Source organism: Pleurodeles waltl, chromosome 11 (genome assembly GCF_031143425.1).
Source record: "Pleurodeles waltl isolate 20211129_DDA chromosome 11, aPleWal1.hap1.20221129, whole genome shotgun sequence".
Taxonomy (NCBI): domain Eukaryota; kingdom Metazoa; phylum Chordata; class Amphibia; order Caudata; family Salamandridae; genus Pleurodeles; species Pleurodeles waltl.
This window is the reverse complement of record NC_090450.1, coordinates 940,591,100-940,609,979: the sequence shown is the minus strand read 5'-3', so window position 1 is coordinate 940,609,979 and position 18,880 is coordinate 940,591,100. Positions and strand designations below refer to the sequence as shown.

Below are 18,880 nucleotides of genomic sequence, written 5' to 3'. Positions count from 1 at the left end.
TCACTTATATGGAGTGTCCGCTGTTAGTGATGGCTGGGTTCTAGGGATAGTAACCTACTTATCCCTGGTGAAGTCTAGCTTATAAATATAATTACTTGCAGGTCATAAAAGGTAGGTGCTGGTATTGGGGCATACTAAACCTAGAGACAATGATAGATCTATTACTTGTGTAGCTGGGCTTGTGTTTAGTGTAGCTGACTCTAGAGAGAACTTGATTATAGCTAACATGGAGAGGAGATACCGCAGAGTTTAGACTCTGGCACCAGAGACCATAAATGATCTAGGTACTGGTGTGCGGGAAGGCTGGGCTAATGACTTACCTACCTGTTGGGTGAAGTGAGAGAGCATTAGTAAAGACTGTCACCAGAGACAAGTTTTCTCTCACAATGGTTTTGTCCCTGGAGTTGAATAACCCTAACCCAAGAGGGTTATGACCTCCCTTTCTCTATGATTTGGGCACCAGTGGCACTAAAGCCTCATTCTATAGACAACAACTAAACACATTACTAGGATGGAGATACCAGTAGAGGTGAAGGTTGTTTTCTGGAGCAGCTGCTTCCTTGTCACTAGTGGGGAGGGTGTCTTAGTGAGGACTGCCTGTAGGGAGGGTCCCCCATTTAAAACTAACATGGAGATACAGGTGTAGGTGAGGACTTGGCCCACAAACTATGACTTGTCAGTAATATGGAGCGGAGGTTACATAAAGGTGACCATTTGCCTATGACCAAAGTGAAGGCACAAGTTCTGGTGATAACATGCCTTGGAAACAAGGAGTTAATTCCTACTAAGTTGAGAGTGTTGATGCTTATGAAGCCCAGGCCCAGGGATCAATACATATTCATACCAAATGTATAGGCATTATTGTTGGTGAAGCATGGCTTTATAGACAATGCCCATAAATAAGGCATGTGTTGGGCAAGTCTGGCTCCAGCAGCTATGACTTAACTCTATTGATTACCACTTACCTATCACAAGGGTGGAGGCCCCTGTGTTGGTGAAGCCTGGCCCCAGTGACGATGACTCCCCCGGTCCAATGGTCATAACGCTGGGCAGCGACGCCATGATCAGATTCTGGGTCGGTTGGCTGAGGCCATGCGGGCTGTTCTCGATGCTGTGTAGAGCGGTAAGAGTACTGACCGGAGGCAGGGTCCCACCTGAGGTAGAGATCTGAAAAGGGAACTAGGATATAAAACAAACATTCTGAGCTGTCCCAAGACTGTTGTCTCCAAGTGTTCAGCCTGTAAATGCGCAGGTGTCGGATCTGATCAGGGTCTATACTTTCATCCTCCGATTAGCAAATCTGTTGTCTCCTGTTACCTTTCTTTGCATCAAATCAAGAAAGTAATTCCTTTATATCCCAGAAACCACTCATGCTGGAGTTACTACGACCTGTGAAATATCTAAATCTGATTAAACCTACAGTTTTACTTAGGACTACTTGATCAGACACTAAAAAGGCTGCCACTAATACAGAATGTTGTAGGAAAGCCACAGGTTTGAGAAAACACAGTAATGTCACCCAAGCAAGACAGGTCCTTCATTAGTTACTGATTAAACAACATATCTTCCAAGTAATTTGTTTCATGCACAAAATCTCCTGTGATCAACACAGCTCCTCTCTTAGGGATAAATCTGCCACACATTGCCGGCAGGTCTTTTTGGTCAGACTCTGCGCTCCTATTCAAGATCTCACGTTGGTGCTTATGTGTTGAAGGATGCTCCATCAGCTGCCTTGGCGCTGACATCTGGAATCAGCTATCCTCTCCTTATAGCATACACAAAGCCATGCTCTCTTAAGAACAAACATAAAAAAAAACATCTGTTCTAGTAACCTTAACTGGTCCTGCTTTTATAGTGTCACTTTATGCCCTAGTATCTTAGTGCCAAGATACTCCTGGGCTTAATAGTTTGTGCAATCTAAAACGATAGATCAAAACAAATAGTAGCCAAATAAATGTATTTGTGTATATTGCTTGCTACCACAGGTTTGCCTTTTCATTGTGCTGTAAACACCAGCAGTTATTGTAACTTTAAACCTACCTGTATTAATCTCACAAATGCAAAGTGTTGAGTTGGTCTGCTGCCATTTGAGCTTGTAAGATGCACGTCACACTTCTCAGCTGCAAGAGCTTACCTACATGTGTTGCAAGTAATACTAAGGTACTAGTCATTCTTATTAAAATACTATTAAATTTGGTGATATTACAAGTCTAAGGATAGTGCTACATTAGGCAACTGCAGGCGGCTGCATTCCAGCAGCGTAGTCAAGTGCATTAAATTGACCCCACAGGAGGTCACAAGATGGTTGCAGCAGATTAATTCATACATGGCTTTGCTGTTAGGAGTGGAGAACTCAGACAATAAAATATCACTTTGTATTAAAATCAGAATCCTTGCACCAGAGTGTACAAGGCTAGACATTGCGTGCTATTTTAAGACTGAACAATGTAAGTTACAAAACTACATATAGCACATGCTGTTAAGACTATACCGCTCAGATCCTGCTCAAGACTTGACAAAACTGTGGCGTTACAAAAGTAGACACCATAAGGGTTTCAGCAGTACTAAATGTTCTTCTCATTGATGCAAGACCTGATATTCCTTTGGACTATGTAAAACTATGTATTCCAAAACTCAGAACAGTGCAGATTGTGAAAGCTGGACATCTGAACAGAGTAGACGAGAAGATGAAGTAGGCAAGACAGTGGCTATTGGTAGAGTAGACATCTTATGTATCAATGCTAAACTTTACATCTCATTGGCGACTGCTAAAATAGACATGCCCATTGGCCACTGCTTGACTGGGCACTCAGTAGGCATCTGCATGACTGGTATGTCCCATTGGGCATTGCTAGGCTAGACATCCAAACAATCAATTATTAATTAATTAGCCATCTCACTGATCAAGGCAAGGCTACCCATCACCGTAGGTATTACAGTAAGCATTTCAGTGGGCAAGGAAAGCATAAATATTTCATGGATCTTTGGAGGTTTGGCCAATTTATATCAAAATATGTTAGATTGATTGAAAACTGTACCATTATATGCATATAGGTCACTGGATTGCCAAAGTGAAGTATCAACAATGCTGATAATATAGATCAGAAGGGAGAGGTCAGTGTATGGGTGGTAGGAGCAAGGGAGAGACATGCTTGCTCTGTGATTGGCTATGATGTACATTTTGTCCTCTATGAAGAGCCTGGAATTGTCGGACAGTGAGGACAAACTACTTTCTTGTGCATAGTTTGGGTGCCATTTTGTGACTGTGAATGATATGACATATATTTTGGCATGGTTCTTCACGTAATCCTACCAGTTTAGTATCGGCGCTCATCAAGTTGTGGCTCGGTTCCAGACCAGGGGGAGAAACCTGATGAAGACCTGTCTGGGTGGTCACCATCGGACTGCCTCCGTGCTGGCTGCCACCAGAAGATCGCAGTTCAGTTGGAGTTTCTTGGCCGTACCGTACACCTGATGAATGAAGACAGCATGGGTTGTATGGTTATGTTTCTCTGATGTAGTCAGGGTAAAAGTGTAGAGTTTACATTATGAAGCACATCACTGGACAGGCCCATGCTCGTTCAACACAAGGTGGATGCAGAATTTAGCGTTTAAGCGCACATTTTGTAAGGCTTCTTTGTTCAGCATAAATCACTCCAGTGGCAATATAATAACAAAAACTTTGTGTACTTAATTGTCCTTTCCTTCACCCACCAGGCAGGGCTTATGTTGTGGGAGTATTTCTAAATTCTCACCCAAGCAACTTTGGGCTTTCACCAAAACCCTCTTGCCAGCAAATACGTACTCTAGACTGAGGCTGCCTTATCGTTTTCTGGGTTAAAGCCTTCGGTGTCGTTAGTTGGCACATGAAGACCTACTCAATTGCATTTAGTGTATGCTGTGTTCCTTCTAAAGTCTTCTGCTTGGCCAAAATATGTGTTGATAATATGGGACACTGGAGTTACATATCTTCTAGCACAGAAGCTTCCATACAAATCCCAGCATTGGCCTTAAATTGTAAATATTGCTGATCAAATTTACACGTGTTGTGTTTTGTAAAAAAAAAAAAAGAAAATGGTAGTGTTTAGTGCTATTGCACCTACACGTGAAGTCCTTGCTCCAACAAGTCGAAATCTCTGTAGTCTCATTTCAGCTTGACCCCACCCCTCCAATACTATCCTATGTGCAGGAGCCTACAATTAAGAGGGTCCCTTTTCAATTAAGCGTTCTCCGTTAAAGAGCTCTACTGTTCCTATAGCTAGGTTGGCACTATAACAAATTTAAAAAACATAACTTCACAATGCAAATAAATAATAATAATACCCAAGGTAGTTACACCTCTTGCTTATCGAGTCATTTAAAAAAATCTCCAGTGGTTGCCCCTTGACAAGCGGGTGAGGTTTAAGAGCCTTTGTCTTGTCATTAAACCTTAGATCAATCAGGATCCCCAGTTATTCGGTGTATGTTTACCTGCTATGTCCCCGCTCGCCCCCTTTGCTCAACACAGGCCTCTTTGTTAACTTAAAATGAAAAAAACTGTGACAAGGGAGGATTAGCTTTCTCATTAAAATATGAGTCTATTTGGAATTCCATCCCTTGCAACAAATGCTCTATTTCCGACTACATTGTATTTTGTAGAGCACTAAAAATCTGTCTCTTCTATGTAAAGTCTTGCTTTTCTGGTCTTTCTAGCTCACCAAGACACCTTTGGGCATTTCCATGCAGTATGAAAATCTAACTTAATCTAACCTAAACCATAAACGTTTTACTATTACACCTGGTCTCCACAATCTGATGTCGTTACCATCACACTTGGCCTACATGTGATGTATGTATCACCACACAGGACATACAAGTGAACAACTTACTTAAGCACGTAATGAGCCAAATAACAACAAAACTGTGGAACTGTCAATGTGTAAACTATTTACCCTCCCGAGACCCACAGCGGGTAATCTGTTTGTCAACATGCAGGGCACTCAGTATGTGGTATTTTTACTGTCACACAGAGCCCACAACTTTGTCTCTTTATCACACGACTTAAAACATTAATTAGTTACCATCAACCAGGGCCTGCATTTGGTGATCTACTCACCATCAAAGAGGACTTAGACATGATCTACTCACCATCACCCAGGACCTACGATATGTGATCTACCTACCAACACAGGGCATTCAGCATGTGTTCAACTCACCAGCGGATGAGGCAGGCAATTTGGTCTTCTTACCATAAGCAATGCCATTATGTCTGGCTTTCAAGAAATGTTGTATGGAAATGTGAAGCATTACAAGTAAATGGCGTGGGAATGGATGTGCATGTGTGTAGAAGCAAAGAACTGCACAATAATGTTGGTGTTGGTTAAAAGGTCATACAACAGTTGCACTGTCGAGCCAGACCTAAAAATCCATGTAGGTTAATGACTGCTCATCTTACAACACTGCTGCTGCCAGAGAAAAAACACTTACATTCAAGACACTTCAATAGCATTACAATGTAATGTGTGTGACCTTGAAAGTTCAGGCTTTTATAGCTGGATAAATAAAGAAAATGGTCACAGCTGTGTGGAGGGCAAGCACTTTTTAGTGGAAGTGCCCAACTTCTGTGCAATCAGAACATAAACTCCTAGCTCCCACATGTGGGCGGAGCCAAAGCCCCTCTCTAGTGATGTTCACGTAATTGTCTAGCGACCGCTCTGCTGCCAAGCCGGGCCATAAAAAAGGGTGGCCAACATGTAATCTACCTTCCATCACCCAGGAACCTTCACCATCAGACAAGGCATTGAAAATCTGGTCTGCTTATCATTACACAGTGCTGTCAGCTTCTGAGCTATTCACTATCACACTCGGTCTCAAAAATGAGCTGTTTACCATCGCAAATAGCCTACAACTTGCAATATGCTTCCTAGCAACACAGCCTTGACTATGGGATGTGCATGTGACCACACAAGGTCTTTTTAGAGGCCAACTGATCATCATCCATAAACAAGTGTTATTAACCAGCCTCAGCATAAAACTCTATATTCTATGTGAGTCGTGTTTCATCGCTACATTAGCCCGATTTCTAGCTCTTCACAGATATTGATGAATTTTGACGAAAGGACACACGTGTGAACTCTGTGAAACCTTTGAATGTATGGGGAACAGGGCATAGGTTTTCATTGCAGCTATTCCTTTCTTCCCATTGCTTGTGAACAGCACTGCTGCAGAGGCACCTGTTGAGGGCCTGTCAGAGGCTTAGCTTGACATGTGTCTGACACAGGCCCAATCTGTCCTGTTGGGATTAGCCATGACATCATCTTGGCTGCCACATCACATAAACCTGATTAGAGTTGCAGTGAAAAGCAATCTGGCTAACTGTATCCTATCAGAGCATTTACACAAATCTCTGATCACTACCACTTAAAACCATTAGTGTTCTTAACCTTATGGCCCCTTTGCAGTGTTATAGCTCCCTGACAGCTAAATCACACCCAATGACACTCTCAAAACCTCTACTCCACATCGTAATGTCACAACAACCCCACACATAATCACAAAATTAGAGCAACTTTTGGCAAGTCATTATTACTAAAGAACCCTGTTTCCAACTACGCTTACAAAACTCCACTCCCAGACTCAATGCAGAACTACAATGTCACAACAACCTTTGTGCCTAACGGCAATGTCACAACACAATATCTTGTTACAAAGTGACAACAGCGGTATAAATGCCCAGTTACAATGTCACAAAAACCCAAAGTCCACATACATTGTCACAACAACCATCCGGTTATCACAATTACACAACACCCTCAAAACGAATTATATGGCCACAACGTCAACTGCAAAGTCCCAACCACTCTGTGGCCAATCACAATATGGATACTGGCCCACACCCTATTACAGGTCACAACATCATGATGGTCAGACATAATGCCACGTTAACCAAAATATATTTGCTATTGAAAAGTCACAATAACCTAAACCCTCGTCAGAGCAACCATATGCCCAATTATAATGTCACAATAACCTATTCCTTACAACAATTTCGCCACAACTCCACGATCACCTTGTCAGATTCACCACACCCAGCAACAAACGCATGTGACGTGGTGTAACATATGACACGTAACCATGTGACAGCAGTCTCATGGCTATCCACTGTACCACCAAAATCCCACTGCCAATCACAAGGTCACTGGAACGCCACACCAACTGCACGTTCTTCAGCAAGCTTTTTGAATCACACAGATTCACAGCAACACCACAGGCAATTACAATATCACAACAGATGAAAGCCAGTTCCAAAGTGAGAAGACAATAACTCTACACTCAGACTGCAATATTGCAAAGCATCTACATTTAATTGAATTGTCACAACTACTCTATATAAAATAACAGTGCGATAACACAACCCCCTTCAATCACATCGCAGCAGCCCCATTTGATTTTTTATTTGATTTGATTCTCAATTTCACTGTCTCAGCAACACTGTCTCTAATTAAAAAGTCGAAACTCTATACCCAGTTACAACGTTACAGAAATCCCATATTCAATTAAAATGTCACAACAACTCTCTGACAAATTGTAATTCCACAACTGCACACATGGTCACAATCTCAATACAACCCCGCTCCTAATCACGGTACACCTCCTCCATTACCAATCACAATGTTGTTAAACAAAAAAAAAAAAGATGAATCACAACGTCACAGTGAATCCACACCCAATCACAGCCGTCCTAAGAACTCCTGGGCCAATCAAACATCCAAGCAAACCCAAGGGTCAGTCATAATACCACAGCCACATATCAAAGCACAAGTCTGTAAAACCATTATTGCCACTTACAGAATGGCAACCGAACTACAATGTTTCAACACCATCAAATCCAATAATAGGGCCACAGCAAATCCCATTGGCCAATCACAGTGTCAGAAGAACACAACCAATCATAGTGACAAATCACACCCAGTGACGCGACCACATCCAACCGATTTCTGGTTGATAAAAAAATAGCAGACAACCACACTGCTATGAATTTTATAGAAAGATGTGTACATATCACATGCATGATGTAATTTACGTTTTCTGTTATCTGTGTTTTTTGATGATCGCTATTACAATAGCACTTCAATCTCAAACAAATCGTGTAATTGTTTGATGAAAATTACATTTCATCACAAAAACCAATGTATTCGATGAACATCTTTACCTAATTACTATGTCACAGCCCCCTAAGGCACCATCACAATGCCATAGCAAACCAACCATCAATGAGTTTCACATTCACCCAGTGTCTAATCACAGTGTCACAACTGCAGACCTAATTTCAAGTTCCCGACAACCTCAAACACAGTCCCAGTGTCACAACAGCCCATCGTCCTATCCCATTTGAAGACTGACCAGGACGGCCCCCCCCCCACCCACCCCCCACGGACTTGGTACTTACCATGGACTTTGCTTGGGGAGAGCGCGGAGGATGGCTGCAGGGGAGACGGGTTGTGAGCCGGTAAGGAGGCAGTGGCGCTCGGCGGCTGCACACTGTAGCTGTCCATGGCCAGCTTGTGCCGAAAGGCCTCCTCCTTCCTGCGGTTAGCGAACCAGTTGTAAACCCGCACCTCGGTCACCAGGTTGGATCCAAGCCCTTGAGCCTGAGAGGGGGAGACCCCTCGCTGCAGACACTCTGCCCTGTGGAGGTAAAAGAAACAGCGTTCTATTCATTTACTTTGAGGTTTGTAAAGGGCTCTGTGCGTCTGTTCAGTTACTCCAGACTGCTATGAATGATGTGCGTATTATCAGTCACTCAATTTGAAACTTCAAGACCTACCTCACTTTCACAGGGGCTTTAGTTTCCTTTCTGCATTTCATCGACCCGATTAAAAAAAACAAGTTCAAAATGTTCTCCTCTAGGTATTCTTCTATACTTGGAATACATTTCTGACTTTTTTTTTTAATGAATAGGGTTTCCAGAAGTATAGCTGGGAAACTGCTAGTGTCACAATTTCCCAATCCTGCTCTTTGAATACTTTAGGGCACTCCTAGTTACTACTTTGGGGGTGACCTTTTCCCATCCTCGAAACAGTGTTAGTCACATAGGGGTAGCTTGGTCAGTAGGATTGTGTGTGTGGGGGTGGGGGGTGGGGGGGGAGGGGTCTTGAGGTCCGACAGAGACCTCACAATACCCGACTGAGCACCTGTGACCAGCTATTTTCCAGAAAAAAAATGTATTAGTTGGGTGTAACACCCCAAACACCCCATCTAAAACTTCGCCCCTGGGTCTGTCCATAACAACAGTAAGTCTCCAACATTTTTCAGAATGGGAATGAGCTCCACAAAGAGGTGCAAATAAAAAATTTGAATGGGCAGTCACTTTCTGGATCGCTCACTCCCTTCCCTGGGGGAAGGTTTAAGGCGCATTGCCCTATGGGTGAGTAAATCTCTTCTTGAGTGTATAAAATGTGGCTTTAGATTGCAAAAATGGCCATCTGCACAAATGAGGTCCCATGTATTCAGTTCTTGGAGTATTAACATTTTTGTGGACTGCAGCCTAACCTAGATAGTGACTTTCATGACTACTGGACGCATACCCTGTCATCTGGGTTTATTATGGCCAGTGTCTCTGACAGCTCATTAGGCTACATCCGTTGCTAGGTGGCTGTGCTTTCTTCACAGCAGAAGATGAACTCTTGCTGTTAAAGGATGACTCAAACCCAATGTTTTTGGGCTCCCTTAGACAAATCCCTCTACCTTTCTTTGGTAGGAGTTGTTCTGGGCTTTCATTTCCACCTTTATGTCCCTCATCGGAACCATACTCCATTTCTTGCAAATTTAGAAAATGCTGAGACCCCTTGCTGAGCTTGTTCTCAAGTGCTGACCCTTGATGGCTCCCATGGTGTTACTTTGTGGAATGCTACTAGGTGAGGGTCCCAGGCAAACCGACTGTACCCTAAGGAGGGGCCACCTTCCAGATAACTATAAAGGTAGCAAAACAAATTCCTGTTTTGCAGTGAAGGGGGAGTTCCGCCAGGCACAATGCTGTTTTGTGTTCAGCCCTGAAAAGCCTTGCTCTGTTCCTGGCATTAGGTTGAATGCGCAGTGCATTGGAGGAATGTTTTGATTGTGTTGCTCACCATCGCTACCAAGTTTTAGAGATATTTGTGGTCTGCATCATTAGCATAATGTTTCTTCAACTAAAGTTTCCTAGGGTAGTTTCAATTTAGTTTTTTTAATAAGCATTACTTCCTCTTCTCAGTAGAGAGCCAAAACTTCCCTTTAACAAACTTTTTAAAGTCATTTTAATGTATTTATTTATTACTGAGAGACATCTGCACTCAGTCAAAACAGGAAACCTCTAAACATGGCCTTTGGCCAGGCTCAGGGAGATTAGTGTGCGTGGGCATGGACTGAGGCGATGGCTTGTGCCCAGACACTGTGCCCCCAGAACCAACTGTGCATGGTCAAAGGCCCTGCACTCAAACCCTGTGAGCTGAGACCCTGCTGTGCGTGGCCTAATGCCTGGTGCTGTGCCCGCTGGCCGGGGAAGGGGAATCCTAGGGTGTATGTGTTCATGCAGGGTTATCCTGGCACAAGTGCTTCCCAGAAACTGGCGCACAACTTTCACTTGAAATGTGCCAGATAAGAGAACGGAAAGAGAAAGATGACAATTGCCAAGTATTAACTTTCTGCCATTAAACTTAGTAACATTTAGGGAAGTTACTTTTGGAAAAAAACGCAATGACTAGCTGATTCTGGGATTTTGTAACGTGAGCCAAGCAATGCTCAAAATAGGTTGGATAGAAAGTCGCCTTTTACTGTTGATTAAACCAGATTTTCTATTTTTACCTCTCCTTTCCTGCACTACTCATTGATGCCACCCATTTTTGGAATGGAATCACATTCTATCTTAGTCATGTGTCTCAGTGATTTGCATACCACCTATCTTAGCTTATTACAAATGGATTAAAGTCAGAACTTTAATTCTTCACTAAATATAAATTTTCTAGATCCAGCAGGGTAAGAAATTATTTAATAGTTTGTGAGGCTTTCACGTCTATCTCTGAACCTATAGATCAACTGTCAACAAACTTTGTAGCCTGTGATTACAAGAAAAACACAAAGGTGAGGGCCCACTTCTAAACAAATCATGATCCATGCAGCAATGATAATCACTCATACTTGGAACACATAATCTAAAACTGAGTTGCAACCAGTGGATAGAATGCTCTTCTCTGGATGTGCCATTAAATGCCCTAAACTGTATTCCATCAAGTACTTTCAGAAGGATAGTGCCCCTTAGATGTGATACTTAGTAGACGATTGTAATACTGCTGACTTCTGGTATCAAATTATTTCTCTCCAAGTTCCATACTAAACCCTTAGCTGTTAAAAGCTGACTCCAATGATTGTCCCTAGGGAAAATATCTAGTAGGGACTGCAAAAATACAGTCTTTCAAGTTCTTGCACAAAACATTTAGAATCTATTTTCTTAATAACAAATCACTGCTCAAGCAAGATATTCTAGCCAATGGCACAACCTTTGTGACCATTATAACAATTTGTCCCTCTCAAATTATATCTGTTGCTACTACGAATACAAGGATGCAGTTGCTTCAATTACCAACAACTAATTTATTGTGGACAGGAAAACTCTTGACTATCAATGGTCGAGTGGACCACATCCTTGGACACATATAATACATAATTGCCTCAATGGTTCAGTTAAATCAAAAAGTACCAACTGCCTTGTTACCCAAACAAAATTATTAAGGGGTGATGCCAAATGAGTAAACTACGAAGATTTTGTTCATATTTTGTTTCATTATGGGCCCGTTTTTGCCCAGTGGTCATCGTCTGAGTTGGAAGAAAGTAAAGCTTGTGAAGGCAAACATTTCAAAATCCAAGTCATTTGGATTCCCAGCCAGTGTATTTTCTTTGATAATGCTTGGGTTCTTAATCTTAGGCTGAGAGCATTTGTAAATTAATTGTGACCTTGAGATTATCCAGCTCATCAGGGATGCAGGTGTTGATCCAACAACCATGTGTTTCCCCCTGGCTAGAACATCTCCTTCATTTTTGTGGGTGTTACTCATGTGTTCTTCCAGTTGTTGTCATGGATAGACATCTGAATGGTGTTAACTCCAGTCGACTCCAGTGTTAAGATGCAAAGGATCTATCTAAATTCATGGTTTTAATTTGTACAGAAGGTATAGCTGATGTTGGGCTGTCTGGGCTTTCTTGGTTGCATGAGTTCTGAAGGAAAGTTGCTATCAATGATGAATTCAACTGATTATTTTACTGTTGAGCTCCATGTCTGACTATCCATTTCTGAGCTGGGTTTGTCTGGTGATGTTGATGATGACATTAAGGGGGTCATTACAACCCTGGCGGTCTTTGACTGCCTGGGTTGTTTTGACGGATTTCACCACCAACAGGCTGGCGGTGAAATCCTGATGATTACGACCGCGGCGGAAGTGCGGCGGTCGCACCGCCGGGACCGGCGGTTTCCCGCCACTTTTGTCCCGGCGGGAGTAATCCTCCAGGGCAGAGCTGCCCAGGGGATTACGAGTCCCCCTTCCGCCAGCCTTTTCATGCCGGTTTGCACCGCCATGAAAAGGCTGGCGGAAAGGGGAGTCGCAGGGCCCCTGGGGGCCCCTACACTGCCCATGCCATTGGCATGGGCAGTGCAGGGGCTCCCTGCCACAGCCCGTGCAGCTTTTCACTGTCTGCTATGCAGACAGTGAAAAGCGCAACAGGTGCAACTGCACCTGTTGCACAGCCACAACACCGCCGGCTCCGTTTGGAGCCGGCTCCTGTGTTGTGGCCGAGATCCCCGCTGGCCGGCGGGCGGAAACCGGGTTTCCGCCCGCCGGCCCAGCGGGGATCTCATAATGGCCGTGGCGCGAGTGCTGCTGCATTGGCGGCTGCCCGGCGGTCAGACCGCCCGCCAAGGTTGTAATGACCCCCTAAGCTTGGTTGTTAAGGTAGGTAGTGGACATTCAGGCTTGGATAAGGCAGTCTTTGGGCCAGTCAATATCCTTGATTGTGGAAATTTTCAGGTAGAATTGTGCGCCATCTGGCATATTGATAGATATTTGTCCTCTGGGTGTCAAGGAAGATCCCAAAAGCTCCAGGTACAGCTTAACTGGGATCAGGCATCCATCTGGATGTGTTGGTGTTCGCTGAGGAGATAAAAAAAAAATCAGAGTAATAAAGTGTGGTTTCATCCTATGCGTGTTGACAGGATGCCCACTTGGGCTTGATGGCTCGTAGTGTTGAAGGTTGCTGAAAAATGAAGCAGGTTCCAGAAGCAAGGGACCGTGTTGTCTGTAATATGAGCGCCACTTGACTATGACCTGGGTAGTTGCTATCTGAGTGTTAGAATGAGAATCCTCTGCATGGTGTGAAAAAAGTTGTCTAGTTCTGCCGTATAGCTTTATTTGGCCTTCCATTTATTATTGCTCTATAGAATGCAAGCCTGTTAGGACTCACGATGACAGTGAACTCTTCCCTTCTCTCCTTCTCCCCTCTTCATGTACTGCTGATTTTCTTCTTGTCTCCTAGATCAATATACTTCCCCAACTTGACCAGTTCAAACTGGCCTGACCTGTACCTGAATCATCTTGAACAACAGAGCAAAGAGGAAGATAATGTTCTTGTTGGCCGGAGAAAAACTTGAATTTGAAATAGAGAACTTTCTTTGGCCAAGGCTTCTGGGCATGGCCACGAAAGTCACTTAAATATTGGTGTTCTTGAGTGAGTAGTTTGAAGATTGCCCTTTGTTACTCTGACCTTGGAGAGACGAGGAGGTAGGCTGCCCTGTTAGGAGAAGAGCTGTCTTCTTAGACTACCGAAAGACCTGCACAAGGCCCAACTGATTGGAGAACTGCAAGGAGGTTATGAGCTCCTCAGAAGCCATGAGATCCCTGCAGCCCAGCTGGCTGAGAGAAGACCAAAGCACCCCGGACTGGACTTTGCTTAAGTCTTGGAACTGCAGAGATGTTTTAATGAATCTGCATTGGTGAGTTTACATGACCCAAAGTTAAGGTGTCTCTGTCATCCTACACTGAGCCAGAGAGGGATTTGGATAGCTCGCACCATCATACCCCCAGCATGGGATCAGGTTCTGTTTGCTAACGCCAGCCGTCTTATCTCAGAAACTGTTTGAATTACATATTAATCTCTTAGGTTTCTGAAATAATACTGCTAGAAGCTGTGGTTGGTTCACAAAGTCCAGTCCCAGTTGGAAATGGTGAAGCCTTAGGGTGCAATATTGAGAAACAGACCCTCAAAGTTTGGTACACCTTGGTGATACCACATTGAGTGCTGACACAGGACCACAGCAGTCTCCAGTAAAAAGGTTTGAGATTGGTTGGGCCCTTAACTGGCCTCATAACGGGCCTTTCACCAAAATGCACCAACTGTACACTGGTTTCTGAATTGCTGGTAGCCATTTGTATCTAGATAGTGAGACCTTTGCACCATAAAACTCTTCCATTGACCTAACTGGAATGGGATCTTGTTGATTGAGTGGTGGATTTTTGGTAAAAAGATGTTCACTATTGTTTTCCTGGAACCTCAGCAGATTGGACTTCACCTCTTTGAGTTGTTGGGTGTTGCACCCAGAGCCAGTGACAATTGATACAGCGTACCATATGTATCTTAACAAAGTTGCTATGTTACATTTTGCTTTGTTTGTCACCTCTATCCCACTGACTTTGGGTCTGATTTAAAGCTTGGCTGATGCAGGACATCCACCAAAATGCAACAGATGTCCTGTCTGCCCTATTTACAGTCTGCAGATGTATATACACTCTCAGAAGGTTGGACAGGACATCTGCCACTTTATGGGGAACGTTCCGTATCCCCTAAACTCTATTTGTTTGTAAACCTGATAAGGGAACCTAAAAGTCCTGAAATCGTCTATGTTCAGCCCAGGGTATCCCTAAATTAGAACACTGGCCATAAAACCACACATGCGCAGTAAAAATGTTTCAGTCGTATCCAAGTCATAAAAGGCGCTAGCACCTTCTGGTTTCCACTGGGCAGCTTAGTTGCAATGTTCTTTTTATTTACCTGTAGATAAATAAAAGCTCTATTACTTTAATATATACCACTGGCTGGACATTGAGTAAGAGTCTAAAGCCCAAAGGGAGTTACTACATTCTTCAACTGGATTGCATTATTATTCAGGACTAGTGATAACAGTGGTAAATGGAGAACCCACACAGGATACTGTCCAGTAACCAATGACTGCTCCAGAAACCTTAAAAAGGGTCTGACATTCAATGCTGCCGCATGGTCTGCAACCATACTGGCAGTCGAATAGGAGGTAGTCGGTGATAACTTGGCTTTGCTTTTGGATAGTGACAGCTGTTTCCGATTATGTTTCAGATGAATGTTTCAGTATGTGATGGGTTGCCATTACCACCTTCAGGCTGGTAACTTGAGTTAGCCAGGTGGTATTTAAGTGCATTCAGGGGTTGCTTTAAAACACATTCACTGGTTTACAGCAATTATGGCTTACATTGTCTGACTATTAGTTGGAACAAAGATGGAGTTCACTTTGGTACACCTCCTACGTAAGCATGAGATGCGACAGAGGCTCATGGATATAATGCTGTGATTACTTAAAGGCACTCCCCAGTAGTCCTTGTTCACCATTTCTTTGTCACTACACTATGCCCTGCCCGCCACAACTATTTATGGTTTTTCTTCCCTTTAAGGAGCTCAGATATTGTGAAGATGGTCTGGAATAAGGTGTCTTCTCAAACCTCCTTAGTAGGCTCTGGGGGCTTAGACTGTCAGAATTTTCAGAAGGCATTTGCTGTCTTGAAGTGGGTTCCAACCCATTAGCAAGGTCTGGAAGCTGCTTTCATTATGACAGCAACAGAGTCCCTTTCACTAACAGCAGTTCAGCTCCTGCTCTTTTGTGACAGCAAGAATTTTCTGTCCTTGCTTTCCTTGCAGCAAAGGCTTTGAGATACTTGGGTTATTTGTCACTCTGAGCCCTGCAGCTTGAGGGAAGGGAGCCTTGTGCTTCCTGTGGACTGAGGATCACAAAGGCATCTAAACACCTCCAACCGAGACAATCGTAGACACTATCATAGGCGGGTCTTTTGAGCCTTCTTAACTAAAAGGAGCTCTTGGCAGCTTCTGATCTTCACTTGAAGAGTATTCCATGGCCACTGGAAATATGAGGCAAGGGGCGATTTAATTATGCAGCAGGAATAATTGCGGCATGTGACAAAAAAAGGAAAATAATAAGGCACATACTGTGGCAGTATTGTTTCAGTAGTTTGTCACTTTAAGACACTTTAAAGCTGCCTGGGCAGTTTCACCTTGTTTGCTCTAGTTTAAACCTTGAATACAACAATCAGCAACTTTCAGCTAATAGCAGCTGTATGTGAAAGTCCTTTACTCTCACTCGCCACCAGTGCCTTACTCTCACAACTCACCCTCCTCACTCCCCTCCTGCACTGTTTTGCCAGAAATCCTCACTACCCTCTTCACCCGCTGCACTCCTGCAACATAGCTCCTAACATGGGCTCAGATCACACTCCCCCAACATTTGTTTACTCTCACCTATTGCTCTACAGCTCACCTGTTGCACTCCTCAGCCCTTTACTCTCACCTATCGCTGTCCTTTCTCTCTTTCATTGTTCCATTACAGCCCCTTACTCCCAGCTGTTGCCTTCTGCCCTCATAGGTCCTCACTCTCACCTGCTGCTTTCCCCCCTCACATTTTACACTCATCCACCAAAGATCCTTAATCTCATCTTTTGTTCTCCCCTTACCATTGGCACTTCTGCAGCAGAGCTCCTTTTCCTCACCTGTGGCTCTTCTTCTCTGTTGAAACTTCTCACTCTCGCCTGGAGCATTCCCTCTCCTGTTCCACTCCTCTACCACAAGCCTCTGCTGTCATTTACTTACCCTGCTCTCACCTGTTGCTCTCCTCCTTCACATGCTATATTCCCTTGTTACACTGGACCATGAGAGCTTCATCCTCTCACCTGTTGCTCTCCTCCTTCACATGCTATATTCCCCTGTTACACTGGACCATGACAGCTTCACCCTCTCACCTGCTGCTCTCCTGTCACCTGTTGCACTCCTCCACCAGAACCCCTTACTCTCACCTGCCGCTCTCCTCCCTCACCTGTTGTACTTCTCCACCAGAACCCCTTACTGTCACCTGTCGCTCTCCTCCCTCACCTGTTGCCCTCCTTCACTCGAGCCCCTTACTCTCAGCTGATGCTCTCCTCCCTCACATGTTGCACTCCTCCACCAGTTACTCTCACCTATCGCTCTCCTGTCACCTGTCGCACTCCTCCACCAGTACCCCTTACTCTCACCTGCCGCTCTCCTCTCTCACCTGTTGCACTACTCGACTAGAACCCCTTACTCTCACCTGCCGCTCTCCTCCCTCATCTGTTGCGCTCCTCCACCAGTTACTCTCACCTGTCACCCTCCTCCCTCACCTGTTACACTCCTCCACCAGAACCCCATACTCTCACCTGTCGCTCTCCTCCCTCACCTGTTGCACTCCTCCACCAGAACCCCTTACTCTCACCTGTCGCTCTCCTCCCTCACCTGTTACACTCCTCCACCAGAACCCCATACTCTCACCTGCCGCTCTCCTCCCTCACCTGTTACACTCCTCCACCAGAACCCCTTACTCTCACCTGCCGCTCTCCTCCCTCATCTGTTGCACTCCTCCACCAGAACCCATTACTCTCACCTATCGCTCTCCTGTCACCTGTCGCACTCCTCCACCAGTACCCCTTACTCTCACCTGCCGCTCTCCTCTCTCACCTGTTGCACTACTCGACTAGAACCCCTTACTCTCACCTGCCGCTCTCCTCCCTCATCTGTTGCGCTCCTCCACCAGTTACTCTCACCTGTCACTCTCCTCCCTCACCTGTTACACTCCTCCACCAGAACCCCTTACTCTCACCTGTCGCTCTCCTCCCTCACCTGTTACACTCCTCCACCAGAACCCCTTACTCTCACCTGCCGCTCTCCTCCCTCATCTGTTGCACTCCTCCACCAGTTACTCTCACCTGTCGCTCTCCTCCCTCACCTGTTGCGCTCCTCCACCAGAACCCCTTACTCTCACCTGTCGCTCTCCTCCCTGACCTGTTGCACTCCTCCACCAGAACCCGTTACTCTCACCTGCCGCTCTCCTCCCTCACCTGTTGCACTCCTCCACCAGAACCCCTTACGCTCACCTGCTGCACTCCTCCCTCACCTGTTGCACTCCTCCACCAGAACCCGTTACTCTCACCTGCCGCTCTCCTCCCTCACCTGTTGCACTCCTCCACCGGAACCCCTTACTCTCACCTGCCGCTCTCCTCCCTCACCTGTTGCGCTCCTTCACTCAAGCCCCTTGCTCTCACCTGTCGCTCTCCTCCCTCACCTGTTGCACTCCTACACCAGAACCCCCACTGTCACCTGCCGCTCTCCTCCCTCACCTGTTGTACTCCTCCCCCAGAACCCCTTACTCTCACCTGTCGCTCTTCTCCCTCACCTGTTACACTCCTCCACCAGAACCTGTTACTCTCACCTGCCGCTCTCCTCCCTCACCTGTTGCACTCCTCCACCAGAACCTCTTACTCTCACCTGCCACTCTCCTCCCTCACCTGTTGCACTCCTCCACCAGAACCCCTTACTCTCACCTGTCGCTTTCCTTCCTCACCTGTTACACTCCTCCACCAGAACCCCTTACTCTCACCTGTCGCTCTCCTCCCTCACCTGTTGCACTCCTCCACCAGAACCTCTCACTCTCACCTGTCGCTCCCCTCCCTCACCTATTACACTCCTCAACCAGAACCCGTTACTCTCACCTGCCGCTCTCCTCCCTCACCTGTTGCACTCATCCACCAGAACCACTTACTCTCACCTGCCG

At 45.1% G+C, this 18,880-nt stretch overlaps 1 protein-coding gene across 1 annotated transcript in view; it reads right to left on the bottom strand.

Annotated features, from left to right (window-relative positions):
* HNF1A (HNF1 homeobox A) overlaps window positions 1–18,880 on the bottom strand; it is an 80,575-nt gene that overhangs the window by 23,637 nt on the left and 38,058 nt on the right. Inside the window, exons 4-6 of the mRNA XM_069215058.1 lie at window positions 8,429–8,667; window positions 3,314–3,471; window positions 966–1,179 (exon numbers count right to left, since the gene is read on the bottom strand). Of these exons, the coding sequence (XP_069071159.1) occupies window positions 966–1,179; window positions 3,314–3,471; window positions 8,429–8,667 (611 nt within the window). The remainder of the gene's footprint in view (window positions 1–965; window positions 1,180–3,313; window positions 3,472–8,428; window positions 8,668–18,880) is intronic.